The 16,664-nt window shown below is 42.7% G+C and overlaps 1 protein-coding gene across 1 annotated transcript; it reads left to right on the forward strand.

The window, feature by feature from the left end:
• The first annotated feature begins 239 nt into the window (after positions 1-239).
• On the forward strand, positions 240-11,413 carry ALDH6A1 (aldehyde dehydrogenase 6 family member A1). The gene is made up of 12 exons (XM_033063226.1): positions 240-283; positions 465-527; positions 2,587-2,661; positions 4,038-4,199; positions 4,781-4,859; positions 5,381-5,683; positions 6,371-6,492; positions 6,737-6,926; positions 7,597-7,778; positions 8,190-8,369; positions 9,345-9,443; positions 9,887-11,413. Exons 4-12 carry the CDS (start codon positions 4,086-4,088, stop codon positions 9,989-9,991), a joined length of 1,374 nt encoding a protein of 457 aa, XP_032919117.1. The 5' UTR covers positions 240-283; positions 465-527; positions 2,587-2,661; positions 4,038-4,085; the 3' UTR covers positions 9,992-11,413.
• The last annotated feature ends 5,251 nt before the right edge of the window (positions 11,414-16,664 follow it).

Below are 16,664 nucleotides of genomic sequence, written 5' to 3' on the forward strand. Positions count from 1 at the left end.
CGGCGCTGGGCAGGGCGGGGCCGGGCCGTGACGCTCGGAGGGCGGCTCGGCCCCCTCCGCCAATCCTCGGCCCGGCACGGGGGGCGGGAGCCGAGGGGGGCGCGGCCTGAGCGGCTGCTGGCGGCGATTGGCCGCGAGCCGCGCGGGGGCGGGGCCCGAGGCGGGGCGGGGCGGGGCGGGGCGGGGGGCGCCGTCGGGGGCCGCGGAGCAGCGACCCTGGGCCGGGATGGCGGCGGCGGCGGCGCGCGGGGTGTGGGGCGGGCGGCGCCGCGTGGCGCTCAGGGTGAGGCGGCCACCGCCGGCCCGCGGCGGCTCCCGCGGCTCGGGGGGCGCAGGGAGTCGCGGCTCACCTGGTCCCGGGACCCCGCGGGGGGGTCGGTCCCGGGCGGGGAGCAGCCGAAGGGGGTTCGGGGGGAGGTGCTGCCTGACCCGCCCTGAGGTGGTCTGTGCTTCCCCCCGTCCAGCTGCCGCGGAGAGCCGGTGCCCCCTGGATCCCCTCAGTCGCAGCGCCCTTCTCTTCCTCGGTGGTGAGTGCCCGTCCGAGCCGCTGGGAGGGGGAGGGAGGGAGGGAGGTGCGGAGAGCCCCGGGCGCCGCCGCCACCGCCCGCTGGACGGATCTCGGATCTGCTCTGGCTGGAACCCCGGTGGGTCCGGTGGAACAAACAGAGGCAGTGCCCCCGTGCTTGATGTAAGAGATGGAAACGAGTTCCGTGTCCGATTTGTCAGGCTGCGGAGCTGTGTGGTGGCCGCTGTCACCTCGCGTTACTCCGGGTGGCTCTGGAGTGGCCTCATGCATCTGTTTGCGACAGAGCGAGGATCTGGTTTCCTTCGGACAGTATCGAACAGCTTTAGTTGTTGTACTGCCTTTTTTCCTCTGCTGTCCATGGCTGCACACCCTCCGAACTCCAAACCAGGATCCCACAAATAGTCTGCTTTAGTACCGTCCATGTTTCCACATCAAGTGCATTCTTTACAGAAAAAAAAAAGGTGGCGATCTTATGGAAAATGTGCAATTAATTTTAATTCAGCGTTTCCTGGCTTGCTTAAAATGTTTTTTGTTGCGCATTCAATTTTTGAGATACCCTTTTTAAACAATTTGAAAAAACATGAACTCCATTGCACTGGAGTCTGTGTGGGTCATAAGCACTGGAGATTGTAGCTCCACTGCAGAGACATGGCACTGAGGCTAATGGAGTGATTGATAGCCATAGGAGTTTGTCATTCTTTAGACCAGCACTAGACCAGCAGCTTTTCTGACAGCCAGGAAAATCGGTCAAGGGACTCAGATTTCCTGTGCTTCCTTCCAGGTTCTAGAGGAGATTGTGTTTTCATAGGCACAGACTTCTGCCTCTCTTTTCCAAGTGTGATTCCAGCTACACAATCATCTGCAACTTTTTCATTTTAATTGTCTCCTAGTGTTGCTTTCCAAATCATTAGGTCTTGCTTGTCCATTAACAGACTTATTTTACACTTCTGATCCTAGCTTTCTCATATCCAACCTTTCTCAATTTATTCTAACTAACATTGCCCTCAATTTTTTTCATTTTCATCCTCTTTTCACTGTCATTGTTTGTTCACTCAGTACCATTTATGTTCCTGATTCTTTCTCTGATCTCTTTCTCTTCATTACTCTTTAAATAGCATCCAAGTCCTCATCTCCCTTTCATAATTCCACATCCTAATTTCTTCAGTTTTCTGATATATTTGGGTTTGTATACCAGTTCTATTGATCTGTCCCATTTCTGTTATTCATACAGAAGATCCATTTCCCCTTTCTCTTACCTGTTCTCCCCAGGTCATGGATTTGTGTCATGATTAACTGGTTCTTGCCTTCTCCTAGTTCTCTCCTTACCTTCCAAGGTCAACTCCTCTTTTCTTATTTCTTAACTTGTACAGTCACAATTTGTTTTCCTGCATGGTATGCTTTTGTTGCCTGTCTAATGCTAACTGCAGCTTTTACCTCTGCTTTCTGTTCCATTCAATGTTTGCCTGAACTCCTTATTACGAACTTTCCTTGTCCTTCCTCTTAATCTGAGTGGGAATGTTCTGGTTTTTGTGCTGCCAAGCCAGGACACTCCACAGATGCAGGTTCTTTGCTCTTAGTTGCAAGACCAAACTGGGGGTAGGGAAAGTCCAATTTTCTGCTTGCAGCAATGAACTGGAAAGATGAACCTGCTTAGTGGCTTGATGGGAAGGAGGCAATGGGACAGTGGTGCAGTCTGCACTGGGTTCATGGAATTCCCATGAGTGAATTATTAACAGTTTCTTCTGAACAGTTCACACATCAATTCACGATTTCTGAGTTGCATTTTTCAGGTTTTGATTAAATAGACTGAAATAATTCTGAACATAAGCAGAGAAATGTATTTTTTTCTATAACTGCTCCTAGAAAGAATTTTGGCCGTTTTGGTGTAAAGTGAGAGAAAAATGGGGCAGAGAGCAGTTAGCTGGGTCTTGCTGTGAAGACTGGATCTAGACTCTCTAGTGGTTCACATAGCAGTAAATGATGAAGGCTTGCCTGTAATACTGGTATTTAGGCACATTGAGACAAAAATAACTCACTGTCCAGTGTTTTGACCTCCACAGCCAACAACCAAACTCTTCATTGATGGGAAGTTTATTGAATCCAAAACTACTGAATGGATTGATATCCACAACCCGGTAAGTGAAATGGTCACAGCTTATATAAATAGTGATCACTGTGAAACAAAGGTCTGTGCCTCTCTTCAGGGATGTGACAAAACCAAAACATACGTACATTTCTTGAGAAATGTTTAAATTTGGAGCTTAAGGTAGACTACAGCTTCTCAGTTTCCTTTTCACATCAAATGTCAGTCTCAGAAAAGTTGCTATCTCCTTTACTTCCCTCACATAGTAAGCCCCTGATCTCCAGAAAGGAAGCTTAAATTCTGGTTATATTTTTTTTCTCATAGAAAGGCTCTGTGATGAGTATGTCAAATTTCTGAAGGGTGTCCTTCACCCTGTAGATGAAATCAACTGGGTGCAATTTGATCCTAGCTGCATGTGAAGTCCTGATAGAGACTGATATTACTCTCAGAGTAAAAAGGTGAAAAATCCTGAGAGCTGAAGCTCCTCTCCTTTTAGGGAGCTTCTATCTGTGACCCACAGTGATCACAGAGAAGTTAGAAGTTGGATACTATGCAGTGCAGAATAGATAAGTAGCGCTTGTATTGTCTACGTATTCCACCAAAGACAAATGGAAATGAGGTTGCACTCGGAATTCTGACCTTCCTGGCCTCTCTAGTAAGCATTTAAATAGCAGTTTCTAAATCTTATTTGTAAAGCTCTATTTTCATTTGCTTTGTGGAAATGATCAGAGCTGCAAGCCATGTTCATGAAGCTCATTTGGTCTCTATGTAGGAACCAGAGTTTCTTGTTTAATTTTCTCCCTCTTGTTTTAAATAGTTTCTCTCATAATGATATATCTGAAATTTTTGTCATGTCAAAGCAGATTTAAGAACATTAGAAGAAGGTTAAACTGGCAACAAGCTTGAAGTTAAAATACTGGTTAAAATACTGTAGAACTAAGGTTGTGTGTAAATATAGTACTTTGGCCTAGGGATATAGGTAAGCTAACATCAATGGCAATTGCACAGTCATGTGCTGCTTTTCCCAAAGGAATGTTGCCTCATTTGATGTGCAAGAGGGACGTCCAGATGAACCAAAATCATGGAGATGGAAAAGACTGCAGCCCATAGAAACTTTTGCCTTATACTCTCTAGAAGTTTCAAGAAAGACAAGTCACTTCAACTCCAGCTTGAAAATCAGCACTGCATTTGCAGTTTACTGAGTGCTTAATTCAAGATATTTGGAGTTTTCAGATTCAGAAATACTGCAGTTGTAGCCCAGGCCTTGTGTGTGCAATCAAGGAAGGCATCTCCTTTGTGCTCGGCCCTTAGAAGTACAACTCCTTGTAGAACAAGAATATTAGGTGTGTGCTGTGAAAAGACTCTTGAATGGTTGGTGGGGACAGATGGGAAAAGTTGAGTTTTGATGCAATTTGTTTTCTCTTTCAGGCCACAAATGAGGTGGTTGGCCGTGTACCTAAAGCCACACCCAGTGAGATGGAGGCAGCTGTGGCTTCTTGCAAAAAGGCTTTTTGGAACTGGTCAGAAACATCTGTTTTGAGTCGCCAGCAAATCTTTCTGCGTTATCAACAGCTCATCAAAGACAATCTGGTGAGACACCATGGCTGTGTGTGATGGCTATGGCTGAATGCATTGCAGCTGATTTTAGGAACTAAATTGAGAGACTGGGTGTTTACAGAGTTCTGTAACGGAGTTCAGAGGCATTGCCAAGCCAACTGAGACACTGTCCAGAGGTGCAGAAAAATGTTCTCATCAAATGGTAACAGAGAGGCAGCATATTCTTAGGGAATATTATTCTGAATTTGTCCCTTTACAAAGAGACCACAGAAAGAACTTTGAGCCTTGATGAAATATGTGCTAGTTGATGAAGACAAGTATGTTACTATGTTTCTGGGTTTCCCTGATTGCTTTTTTGGTGTGTATGTGGTGTCATACCTGAAAGCATTAGAGTACAAGCCATTCTAGGATGATCTTTTCTAAAATGTCATCTTCGTGGATTATTGGCTTCTTGGTCTACAAGGAGCAAATCAGTCAGTGTAGGTTTTTATGGGTTCTGTTCAGTCTATTCACTGTCATGTTCAACTCTCTGTTAATTCTGTCCTATCCCTGCACTCTGTTTCATGGGTGGGCACTTTTCTAACATTCATAAACTTTGTGTTTTCTGTGTGCAGAAAGAAATTTCCAAACTCATCACCTTTGAACAAGGGAAGACCCTGGCTGATGCTGAGGGAGATGTTTTCCGAGGCCTCCGTAAGCTGCTGGCTCCTCCTGTTAAAAAGGGGGTTTGAGAAACCACAGGAAGGGATGAGGTCTCCTGAGCAACTGATGGCTCTGTACAGTTGCTCCCTTTATAGCCTCCAAAGAAAAGTGTCAATTGTAGCTCTAAGCTGAAGAGTTTTCTTAGAGTATCTTTAAATCACTTCCAACTTGTCAGAGCTTTCTCTAGGAGTGACTGCAAATTACTAAAAAGGGATAAAAACTTCTCGCCTGTGCTCAGATATCTAAGGTTGAGACCCAGGTACCCAATTTTGTACTGGGACTGTTGTGTCTGTGCTCCTATCACAATGATGTGTAGTGTGGTCAAGAGAGAATCCATTCATAATTTGTTTGCAATTCTTGGTAGAGAGATTTTTCTGGAGCACAATGAGTTAGTTTTAAGCTGTGGGAGAAGAGGCTGGAAGAAAGAGGTGGGTCAAGGTAGTAATGAGAAGGGAGTTTGGGGACCAATTGTTAACAGATCATCCAGCAGCATGTTGCCCTTTCTGCCGCAGAGGTGGTTGAACATGCTTGCAGTGTGACATCCCTCATCCTTGGAGAGACCATGCCCTCCATCACTAAAGACATGGACACTTACACCTACCGCCTGCCTCTGGGCGTGTGTGCTGGAATTGCACCGTTCAACTTCCCAGCCATGATTCCTCTTTGGATGTTCCCCATGGCTATGGTTTGTGGAAACACCTTCTTGATGAAACCATCTGAGCGTGTGCCAGGAGCACTAATGTTCCTTGCCAAGCTGTTTCAGGATGCTGGTGCCCCCGATGGGACCCTGAATATTATCCATGGACAACATGAAGGTAATAACAACCCTTCCTGGGAGATGGTGAGTGTATATGTTGTGGTGTGTGCTCAGTGGAGTGTCTGAGACTGCTGCAGTTAGATAGGTTTGGACAGGTGCTCCAGCTCTGTTGATGAAGCTGAAAGGCAAGTGGGAGATTCTCTGTCACCTTGCACCAGATCTTTCAGGAGATACAGTGAAAATTTTGGGAATTGGGGTTAGAGTTCCCAAGGCATGTAAGTGCTCAAATTCTGTTTAGTAACCTAAACTGCAACTGAAATAAGTAGATAAATCATCTTGGTTTCGCAAGGAAGCCTGAGCAAGAATTACATGCCTCACTGACTATACAGTGGATGCCAGTATTCTGGCTCCTAACATGCTGTTTTTTACACAAGCACACAAGTAGGTTCAGGACATGATGGTACAAATACAGAACAGTAGCTTCACTTTGGCATCGCTCAGATACCCTGGGAGGTGCCCAAAGCATGAGGAAATGTAAGAGAGGCAGGAGTATGAAGAAAGGGTAGGAGTATGTGTGCTAAGAAGTGAGTGAAAAGTTGCACAGACAGGCTTTCAGGGAACTCAGATGTAGGAAACAAAGGCAAGAATTTCAATAAGAAAGATACATAGATTTAGTACTGTGGGGATGGGAATGGAGAGAAGCATTTTTGCACCACAGTTATAATGTATTATTTCCTATTTGAAGCTGTGAATTTCATTTGTGACCATCCGGATATCAGAGCAATCAGCTTTGTGGGATCTAATCAGGCTGGCGAGTACATCTATGAGAGAGGATCCCGGAATGGCAAGAGAGTCCAGGCCAACATGGTAATGTCTCTGAACAGAGCACACTTTAGCACATAGGCTACCTCTGTCACCTGTGAATGTTAAGAGAGACCACACCACTCAGCAGCAGAAGCTGAGTTTGCTGCTGATAGCTAAGTGATAAGGCTGCTCTCTTGCCAGCCTGTTGGTAGCAGAATCGTAGCTACTATAAGAAGTCATTGCCAGAGGGCTAGAGAAGAAGCAGTCTGGGGTGCTTAATAATGGGAGACTGTGTGTTGTTTTTCAGGGAGCCAAGAACCATGGTGTGGTGATGCCTGATGCCAATAAAGAGAACACCTTGAACCAGCTGGTTGGAGCTGCTTTTGGAGCAGCTGGCCAACGCTGCATGGCTCTATCTACAGCAATTCTAGTAGGAGAAGCTCAGAAATGGCTGCCAGAGCTTGTGGACAGAGCCAAAAATTTACGAGTAAATGCAGGTACAGACTGAGATGATAAGTTTTACATCACTTCTGTACAACTGCAGCTTTTTAGGTCAGCTTATCTGCCATACCATGTTGTGACCCTTGGAGCTATTGGCACCACAGGTTTGGATGTGTAGGGGTAGGAGCTAGCAGATTGTCTGGACTGAGAAACCCAGCCCTGCTTGGAGGTAGGAATATGTTTTCAGCTTGCTTGTGGGACTGTGTTGCAATGTTTACAGGATCAGTCTTGTTTTAACTGGAGATTTAGGTTAAATACTATGTTTAACTCATATCTGCCATTTATATATCAACTTCATTTCAAGATCCTTCCAATTTGTAGTAAGCATACAATAAAAGAAGAAAAATGGAAACAAGTACTTTGGAAAAGCTAGGCTGTTATTAATTCTAGGGGAATTATATATTTTATTTTTTTATATTGAATAAAGTGCTGCAAAGGGGAAAAGTTTCCTTCCTGAGAAGAATGTGTTAATGACTTTTGGCTTCCTGGTGATTCCTTGTTGATTGAGAGCTGCAGGCTGTGGCTCCTGTTCATCAATGTCTCAAATCTTTGTTCTGTGTCATAGAAACATCAGGATTTTCAGATTTTTCCTACCAGTGTAGTTATCTCCACAACAGATGTCTATGAAAAGGAAGTTAAAAACTTTGTTTCTCTGCCTCTTCACAGGAGACCAGCCTGGAGCAGATCTTGGGCCTCTAATCAGTCCCCAAGCTAAGGAACGGGTTTGCAGTCTGATTGAGAAAGGAGTAAAAGAAGGTGCCAGCCTTCTCCTGGATGGACGTAATGTCAAAGTGAAGGGATATGAAAATGGCAATTTTGTTGGACCAACAATCCTTGCCAAAGTCAAGGTAAGATGACCAAAAACAGTGCTTGTGAGTGTATATTGCAGGGTCAGCTGAAAAATGGGTTAGCCAAATCAGTCAGTAATCAGTGATCACCAGGTAGAAAGGCCATAGATGGCTCAGCCTTCCCTGGCACAGGGTCAATGAAGTACTCATTGTAATGCAGGCAGTAAAAGCAGAAAGCACTCTGGAGATGAAAAGTGGTGCTTTCTTTAGTGTACTAGATAGAGGACAGGGCATGGGAAATGCTGGAGAGGTGAGGAGGACTGAAGGATGGCCTGTAGCAATGCAGTGTGATCAATAATCCCAGGAATATCATGAGTGCTAACAGCATGTGTGTTTCTTGTATCCTATTTACTACAATATTTTTATTATATCCTTTTTGCAAATTGCTTTTTCTACTGTTTGTATTGGCAGCCAAACATGACTTGCTACAAGGAGGAAATCTTTGGGCCAGTCCTAGTGGTGCTGGAAGCAGACACTTTGGATGATGCCATTGAGATGGTGAACAATAACCCCTATGGGAATGGAACTGCAATCTTCACCACCAATGGAGCCACAGCTCGGAAGTATTCTCACTTAGTAGATGTGGGGCAGGTATGTTCCAGCTAGGATTGCTGCTTTTAGCCCTCACTATTTGCAGTGGGTAACCAGCTGTAATCACTGCCCTCTCAGCCAGCAGTGCCCAGCCTCAGATATAAGGAAGCAAAATGCAGAAGTCTTTGGAAAGTACAGTAATTTCACGATTACAAGCCGCACCATTTTGACCAAAGTTTTGGTGGAAACCCGGAAGTGCGGCTAGTGCTCGGGGCTGGTCCTGTCCCGAGCAAAAATGGTTTGAAATCCATGGTTTCCCTTTGTTCCAACGATGAACCAATCAGAGAACAGCTTATTGCCTGCCTGTGGATGGCGGCGTTACTGAGGGGCGGGGGGTGTTATCAGGGTGAGTTACCTCGGCGAGTTACCTCGGCAGTTTGATAAAAGTGTGTGATATTTCTCTATTTCTCTTTTTTAAGTGTTTTCAGTCTTGTGCGGCTGCGCGGCTGGCCGTGCTCGCGCGGATCAGGGGAGGGGCTGGGCCAGGCCAGGCTGTGTTCGCGTGGATCAGGGAAGGGGCCGGGCTGGGCCGGATGAGTGGGGTGGCTGTGCCGGCTGTTCGTCCACGCGGCTGAGCGGCTGTTTAAAGGCAATGCGGATCCATTGGGAACGCTCGCAAAATGACCACGCTATTGTTCGTGTCTTTTTCGGCTTGTAAATAAAACTTGCAGGGTACGCTGCCGCAGCTATGGTCTGTGTCTTTTTTCACTTGGAAATAATGTTTCCAAGGTCGGCACCTGCCAATAAGCCCCTGTGATCCCACGATTGTGTTACTAAATGACGACTTTGTGAAAGTTCGCCGCGAACGAAAGTGCGGCTAATAATCGGGTGCGGCTTTTTTATTGACAAAGACATCAATGTTGCCGACACACCGGAAACGCGGCTTATACTCCGTGTGGCTTGTATTCGTGAAATTACTGTACTCTGCAATCTGCTACTTCTTGTGACTAATATGGCAGCTTTCCTTTGGTTTAGGTGGGTGTCAACGTTCCAATCCCAGTGCCTCTGCCCATGTTCTCTTTCACTGGCTCTCGTGCTTCTTTCAGAGGGGACACCAATTTCTATGGCAAACAGGTAACTTTCTGATTCAGAGTATTCTATTAGGTTGAATTGTGATAAATCAAGTTATAAATGGCAATGGGGAGATGGTCATCAGTCCTCATTAGCGAGGAGACTTTGAAGCCATTTCAACCAGGAAACTGAAAACCAGCCAGTGATCACAGCACCATAATACATGTTACAATCATAGGTAGCCCATTCTTCTTTCTTTTTCCCTTAAATAAAAAAATGCAAGTTGGTTTAGGAGATTTGAGAAGGGAGCAATAACTAGCAAGCTTTCTCACACAATCAGAATCTTCGTGAAACTGGTGAAAAGAACAGGCTGACAAGAATTGCTTCCACAGAAGAAAACTCAATCCTGTTTAGATAAAGCAAAAACCCTTCGATACACCACTAGTGTAGGCCTGAGGAATTCATAAGACCAAACACCTGATCTGTGGATCTCTCCTTTCCTCCAGGGAGTGCAGTTCTATACACAGCTGAAAACTATCATTTCTCAATGGAAAGAGGAAGATGCCACCATTGCCAAGCCTGCTGTGGTTATGCCAACTATGGGAAACTAAACCAGCCTTTGCAGATGCTGTTCCTGGTGCCCTTCTGTGCTGCACTTTCCAGCTTTGTCCTGATCCTTTACTTGGGAATGAATAGAAAGCTCCTTTGTCTCAAGGATCTGTTACTGTGCAGATTGGGTGCAGTCATGTGACTCACGGTCTGGATTTTCTGTTGCTGTCAGTGGTTTTTTTTGTTAGCTGAGCTAATTTTTTCCCTACAACCTATCAAAGACTAAACAACCTTATCTGACTGAAAAGGCAGCCACTGAGATTGGTCTTAATTTGTGTTTCTTTCCAGACCCCATTAACTTGAACATTACTCTGTTTTTCACTTCACTATCTTTAGCCTTAGTGACTCACTCCTGGCTACATCTTGTAGCAGGTTTATTTACCTCTTTATCTTGTATATTAAGATTCTAAGTTCACCTTATTCAAAGATGAGTACTCATTTTGAGTGACATAACTGGGACATCTTGGGTGTCTCATAGAAGCGACTTTACATACAATGAAGACAACAAGTTGTCAGTCTTTCACCTGTCAAGCAGTTTCCAAAACATTGGGAAATAGCTTTGTACAGATTTTTCAGGAAGGCATATTTGATTTCTTGTCTGAGGATGAAAGAAATTTCTGTTTGGAACAGTGACCTTCACTGTGCCTCTGACAGCTTGAAAACTTCTGTTCCTCTTCTGTCTGGAGCTTGTATGCTCAAGTTGCCAGCAATTCCATTATACCTGAAAATTGTTTGGTGCCTTTTCACTGTGCTAATGGATACAAGCCTACACCTTATGCCCTGCAACATAATGAAACTGTGGAAGCAGAAGCATGTATAATGTGTCTTTGTGTCACAGCATCATGTGCATCTGAAAAAAATGGAGTGTAAGTAGAGAGGTCAGTAGGAAGAAAGAACACATTTTTTAACCACAAAGCAGCCAGACCTTGTCTGTTGGTTGCCTGTCCTGATTGTAGCTGTATTTCTTGTCTTGGTTGATTGACTCCTTGTCACATTTGCTCAAACAAAGTCATGTACTCCTGGGACTGCAAATTCCTATTGCTAGAGAAGAGTAAGGCTTGGTATATACAATCTGGTTTTAAGAATCTCTGCATTTGAAGCTGGAGAATCTATATTTTTATTTCTGGTTCCTGAAAGATTTTGCAGCCATGAAGGATCTGCAGGGATCTCACTCAAGCGCCCATGGAAAATAATATACTTCTAATGATTGTAACCATTACTTGTTCTAATTAAGCAATCTGAATGTGAACACTTTGTATCCTGCCTTCTGGTAAAGATGCCTTGTAACTGACAGCTCTATTTTAGTGCAATTCTGTGCATTCACTAATGTTTGTATTTTGTTATTTTCCTCTGCTATACACTAGAGGGAAATTCTCACCTTGCAATTTGATTACAAATTAAAAACATGCTAATATATTTCTGCACACTATGACTGTTCCTTGGAAAGACTTTATATAGGTGTGACATTGATTTTATTCCCCTCTTCACAGGAGATGGTCTGCAACTCCTGTAACCCATGTATACATATTCCTTTTACAGTATTTCAGGGACTTCTGTACCAGTTTCCTTGCACAGCATTTCAAGGAATGCCTTGTTTTTGTTTCCATGTACACATAATTTGATCACAGAACCTCTTAAGCTTCATGTAAATAGCTACAAAATGAAAATACATCTTCACCAAGTTATGCCAACACTTTATACATAGGGTTCTAACCACTAGTCCAAATGCTAGTGCTTTGTACAGGGTCTTGCAAGCTCCTGGCTTGGGAAAGAAAGAGGTCTTTAAGAAGGAGAAAAATAAGTATATTTCAGATGGATTTCAAACACAGAGTCGAAGCAGCAGCGCAGCAGACAGGGGTCTAGAATTCACAGCCTTACTGCAAAGCTAACTTTCAAAATAAAAAGTGCAGATGAGTTTCTAATTGCTGGCTGCTGTTCATGGAAAGTGTATAGCCGCATTACTTGGTCTATCTGTTGACATCTGAGTCTGTGGAAGGATCACTGCAGAAGAGGATGGATCTGATAATGTGGCCTGCTGTGTAATAAATATTAGGTTGGGAGAAGTATTTTCTGTATTGCAAAGGTAAAATATTGTAGGTAAGTCACTATTAAGACATTGGAATTCACTCAAGCATCTAGGGAATACATACTAATTAACAGCCTCTAATACTGTCATTTACTTTCAAATGCCTTAATTTTCTCCATAATCAGTACTGCTATTCTGATTTGGCTGTTGTCCTAGTAAAACTCATTGTATTTTTCCTTTAGAAATTCTAAAATCTGTATTCTCCTGTAACAAAAGCAGTCTATTATCAAGGTTACCTGCTCCCTGAGGAATTGCAGAACTATTCCTGCACTTTCTCCAGATATCTTCTACACGACTGTATGATCTTTTGTGTGCAAACATCTTTTCTAATTATCCACACTTCCAACAGCATTTTTACGCAGACAGTTTTAAAGAATTGTACTAGAAATGCAAATCTTGTGTGTTCCCTTTTTAATAATGAACTGATCGTGATTTACCTGCCTCATCTCAGTGCTGTTACTGCTTTCCACTCATCTGTTTATTCTCCTTTTTATTTAATATCTGACATTAAAATAAGCTAAATAATGTATCTTCTATGTTATACAATAGTCTAAAGTATCTACTAAATTTATTTAGACTATTAAAATACAATTTCACGGTCAACCCTTTGAATATTATGAAAAACATTTTCTTTAGAAGGCACTGAAATCTAGATTCTGAAAGCTATTTAATATGCATAAGTCAAAAACTATTTTAAAATGGCTTAACCACCTCTGAGAATTGGACCCTAAGACTTCCACTCCCAGGGTTTTTTTTTTCTATCTGTATCAAGAAAAAGGCTCCAATCCACTTCCATGTCCATTTTGGAAAGTGGCAGCCTGCCTTTCCAAAGGATGTGTCTCTCATCTTCCTATATCTTAATGTATAAATGTCTCCAGGGCTCCTGCTTATGAACTTTTATCTGGTAATTTGATGTCTGAGTATTACATTTTGGCTTGTGTGCCTGACTGCCTCACATCTGACAAGCTGTGCATGCCAGAACCCTGCCCTACCTATTCCTCCAGGGTAAGCTGACATTGCTTGCCTTGGAGTGTCATAATTAGCAATAAGGTTGTATCTGAGTTGGTATCTGAAAATCAGGCATATGAGTCTCCATCATGGTCCACGCTCTCTGATGAGGACTGAATGCAACATCAGCTGCATCGATTTTGCCTTTTTAATCAAAACTCTCTGTGCTAGCTGAAAACGTGTCTCCTTGTATGATCATGGACTTTGACAAGAGCATCCTCTAGGAAACATAAACCTGCTTTTCAATAAGAGAAGGCTTTAGGGGGTCATGAGATTTTTTTCCATAAGAACTGAGTCTAAATGCCTGCTGCTGAAAGATCAACACAACAATAAATTTTAAAATTAATTAAAAATTCCTCAGTTTTGTCACACATTCATGTGCATATAGATACACTAGTACAGATCTTATGCCCCAATTCACAGCTTGTAATATATTTAATGCTGCTTGAACTTTGAATTACCAGTGTAAGCCATATTTTATGTATCTTTAAAGTCACACTCCCACATATTTTTGGAGACAGCAATGAACCATAGGGTAAGTAAACTTTTCTGGCTGTGGATATTTGTACTTTTTAATACTGGGAAGTTTGCTTTACAATACTCTTATAGGGAAATATACCTGGGGAGTACTACTGTCACAATACACATTATTTACTTGTTTGGTAAAGATGGATAGGGATCCATTAGTGACTGGACAAAATAAATCTCACTGCACAGAGCAAAGTTAATTCTCCTGACTTCTATTCTTGACTTTATCAGTACCAAAATTTCTTTCCAGTTGTTTTTCTTTTGATACAACACATAAAGATCTAACAGTATAGTCTAGTGCATGTACAAAATCAGTATATAGTGTACCAACTTTTTCAAAAAGTTAAAGTACCTCACACCAAGCCACACAACTAGATTCTTATGTTAGATTCAGAGCTTACTGGAATCCCATTGACCTGGAGTGACCAGCCCAGTTCAGTGTCCACCTACTGAAGAAACAAAAGATTACCATGGATTCACCCCATTCATTTGGACAAAAAGCAGTCGCAAAATACAAGGGGGGTTTTCTCATGTCAACCTGCTGATATTCTGTTTTTCAAAACTTTTTTCCACTGAAAAACATAGAAAAGATCAATGTATTTGAAGAAAATTTCAAAGGCATGTCATTCATGGATTCATTATGTGTAAAACAGGTTTAAAATTCTAGCCCTTCATTGCTCTTATTCAGCTTTTCATAACACATACATTTTAAAAATAAATAGGAGCACACAGCGCTGTGTTTTCAAATGCTAAATCTATGGCTCTCTAAACTAAATAGAACAAACCCAATGACATCTGTTCTGTTAGTGGTTATAAATACTGGGAAGAGGAGGACTTGTATGAACACATATTAGTTTCAAATACATTGTCTTCTCCTTGTCTCTCCAGTTCATACATAAAAAGGGTCAATACAGAATTTTCTATTTCAGTTCCAGTCTTCCCCTTCTCCCTCTCCAGGGGAGAAGATTCCTTAGACCTCGATTACAAATTTCACCCCCAATTTTTCAGGGAGTGTTTCTGCTGTATCAATTTTGAGATAACCTGAACAAAGTTGTCGCCAAGTTATTCAGTAGCCAATCCATACTAAACAAACATTTTTCTGGGGTTTAGGATCATGTTAATCTCTCACCAAGAATGTATGCAAGCTTCAGCTATGGGGGACCTTAACTCTATGGCTTAAAATCCAAGTGCCCAGACACTGCTGCAGATAGTAGGCACAGATATCTAGCACAAGGTTGGAGACCTGCAATCCTGGCTACTGCAGCATATGTAGCTCTAATTTAATTTAATCTGCATCCTAACAGAAGTTCTGAGATATTTGTAACTCTGAGATTTCATTTTATTCACTATAAAATGTAATCCTGTCAGTCAGTGCTGCGCTGCAGGTGATCCTGTTTTCAGTATGTCAGTGTCTGTTTCATGTGATGAGTTAATTTTTAGACTATTAGAAAGCTTGAGGAAAACAGTCTTGGAAGCACAATGCAAAGCAGAGGCTTCTGAGATACAGAAAAACAGTGGAAAACAGACTGGATTTACCACCTACTGTATGTTTCTGTTAAAATGATCAGCAATATAGCAAACAGTTGTTAGCACCTTAATTGTAATTTTTGTAGGCTTCACTGTTAGCTCACAGGAGTGAGCAAAAAGCAAAAGAGCAATGCCAGAAAAAGCAATGCCTATAAAAGAAAATAGAAGCAACAATTATTAAAATGAAACTACAGAAGCACATCTCTACTGGAAGTTCTCTATCAAATTCCACAGGACATAGCAGAACATGCAAAGAACTCTTTTGAGTTTACCTTTAGTTTAATCCATAGAAATAATGACCAAAAAGTGTTAACCTAGTTGTAATTAGGTTCACACAAAGTCATTACTAATTAATAGGATACTGCAATTCATGTGTTATTCTCACTACAGAAGTTTTCATAACCATTCCAAATCCAAACAATATTACCATGCAAAGGATTTTTTAGGCGTCTGTCTCAGAAGATGGACACTAGTTTTCCATGTTTCCATACCAGTAACATTTATGTGCTTCCTCTAGGTCTCTGTGCATATTATTTGTGCTATTTCTGTTGCTTTTGAATGCTTTGATTTGGGGAAATTGTTTCTTCACTGCACATGCCTCCTTTTTTTTTTTTCTCTTTTTTTTTTTTTGTAATAGGCAGTTTGGGCCTTCTTCTTTTAATGCTTTCTACTGGATATGATCTCCTGATTCACATTACAGAGCATCTGTATGGAACCTTTCTACCTCAGTCCCCTCATTTAAGATATCCTGGGCTATGTTCTTCACTCAGTCCATCTCTCAATCCTTCATTTCTAGTTGTTGCAGTTTTTTGATCTCCACCATACTTGGTTGGTGCTGTGTTTTCTCAGTCTCTGATTTTCTGGTCATGTGCCATAAGGCCATTACCAGTGTTTCCGCTATATGTGTGCTCTGTGCTACAGATGGCGGTGCAGTGCAAAGGAAGTTTACAAAAGGAGAAAAAATGACAGATACAGAAAGAAAACTGGCCATCTGGAAAAAGGTCCAAGTAAGATCTTCTATAGTAGATAGGTGAAACCAAGCACTGGCACACGAGCAAGAAAATAGTGTCCTACCAACTGACCGCATCAATGTACGGGGTCAGAGCTTTGTATCTTCTTATTAAGCAAATAGGATGTTAAAAATCATTGAATTCTCATTCCCATTTTCAGTTTCTTTTTCTAACTGGAAAAGGGGTTTGCTTGGTACTTGGATTTAGGAAAGTAGGAATAGCGGTAAAGTGAAAGAATCTGTAATAGAGCAAATGGGACCAACAGCATAGTGCTTCTTTTGCATTGTGTTCCGAGCAGAGTTTGGCTCCGTTTTCTCTGAAACCTCCTCCAAGCAGCCAAACCCAGCAGATTCCCTCCCAGCTTTCTCTTTTTCCGAGCTGAACAAGCGCTTCAGCCTCTCCTTGTCCATCCCGTGCTGAAGGCCCGGGCTGCGCCGGGCTGGTCCGGTGCTCAGCTGTCCCTCGCCAAGGAGCGGGGCAGGATTAATTCCTGAGGGATGGAGCGGGGGGGTTCGG

The sequence above is a fragment of the Catharus ustulatus genome, chromosome 6 (genome assembly GCF_009819885.2).
Source record: "Catharus ustulatus isolate bCatUst1 chromosome 6, bCatUst1.pri.v2, whole genome shotgun sequence".
Classification (NCBI taxonomy): Eukaryota; Metazoa; Chordata; class Aves; order Passeriformes; family Turdidae; genus Catharus; species Catharus ustulatus.

Bases quoted from the DNA above. Each gene is read 5' to 3' on its own strand.
- ALDH6A1 (XM_033063226.1), top strand. From the start codon at position 4,086: ATGGAGGCAGCTGTGGCTTCTTGCAAAAAGGCTTTTTGGAACTGGTCA. The intron at 5,684-6,370 runs GTAATAACAACC...TCCTATTTGAAG, and splicing joins TATCCATGGACAACATGAAG to CTGTGAATTTCATTTGTGAC. The intron at 8,370-9,344 runs GTATGTTCCAGC...CCTTTGGTTTAG, and splicing joins ACTTAGTAGATGTGGGGCAG to GTGGGTGTCAACGTTCCAAT.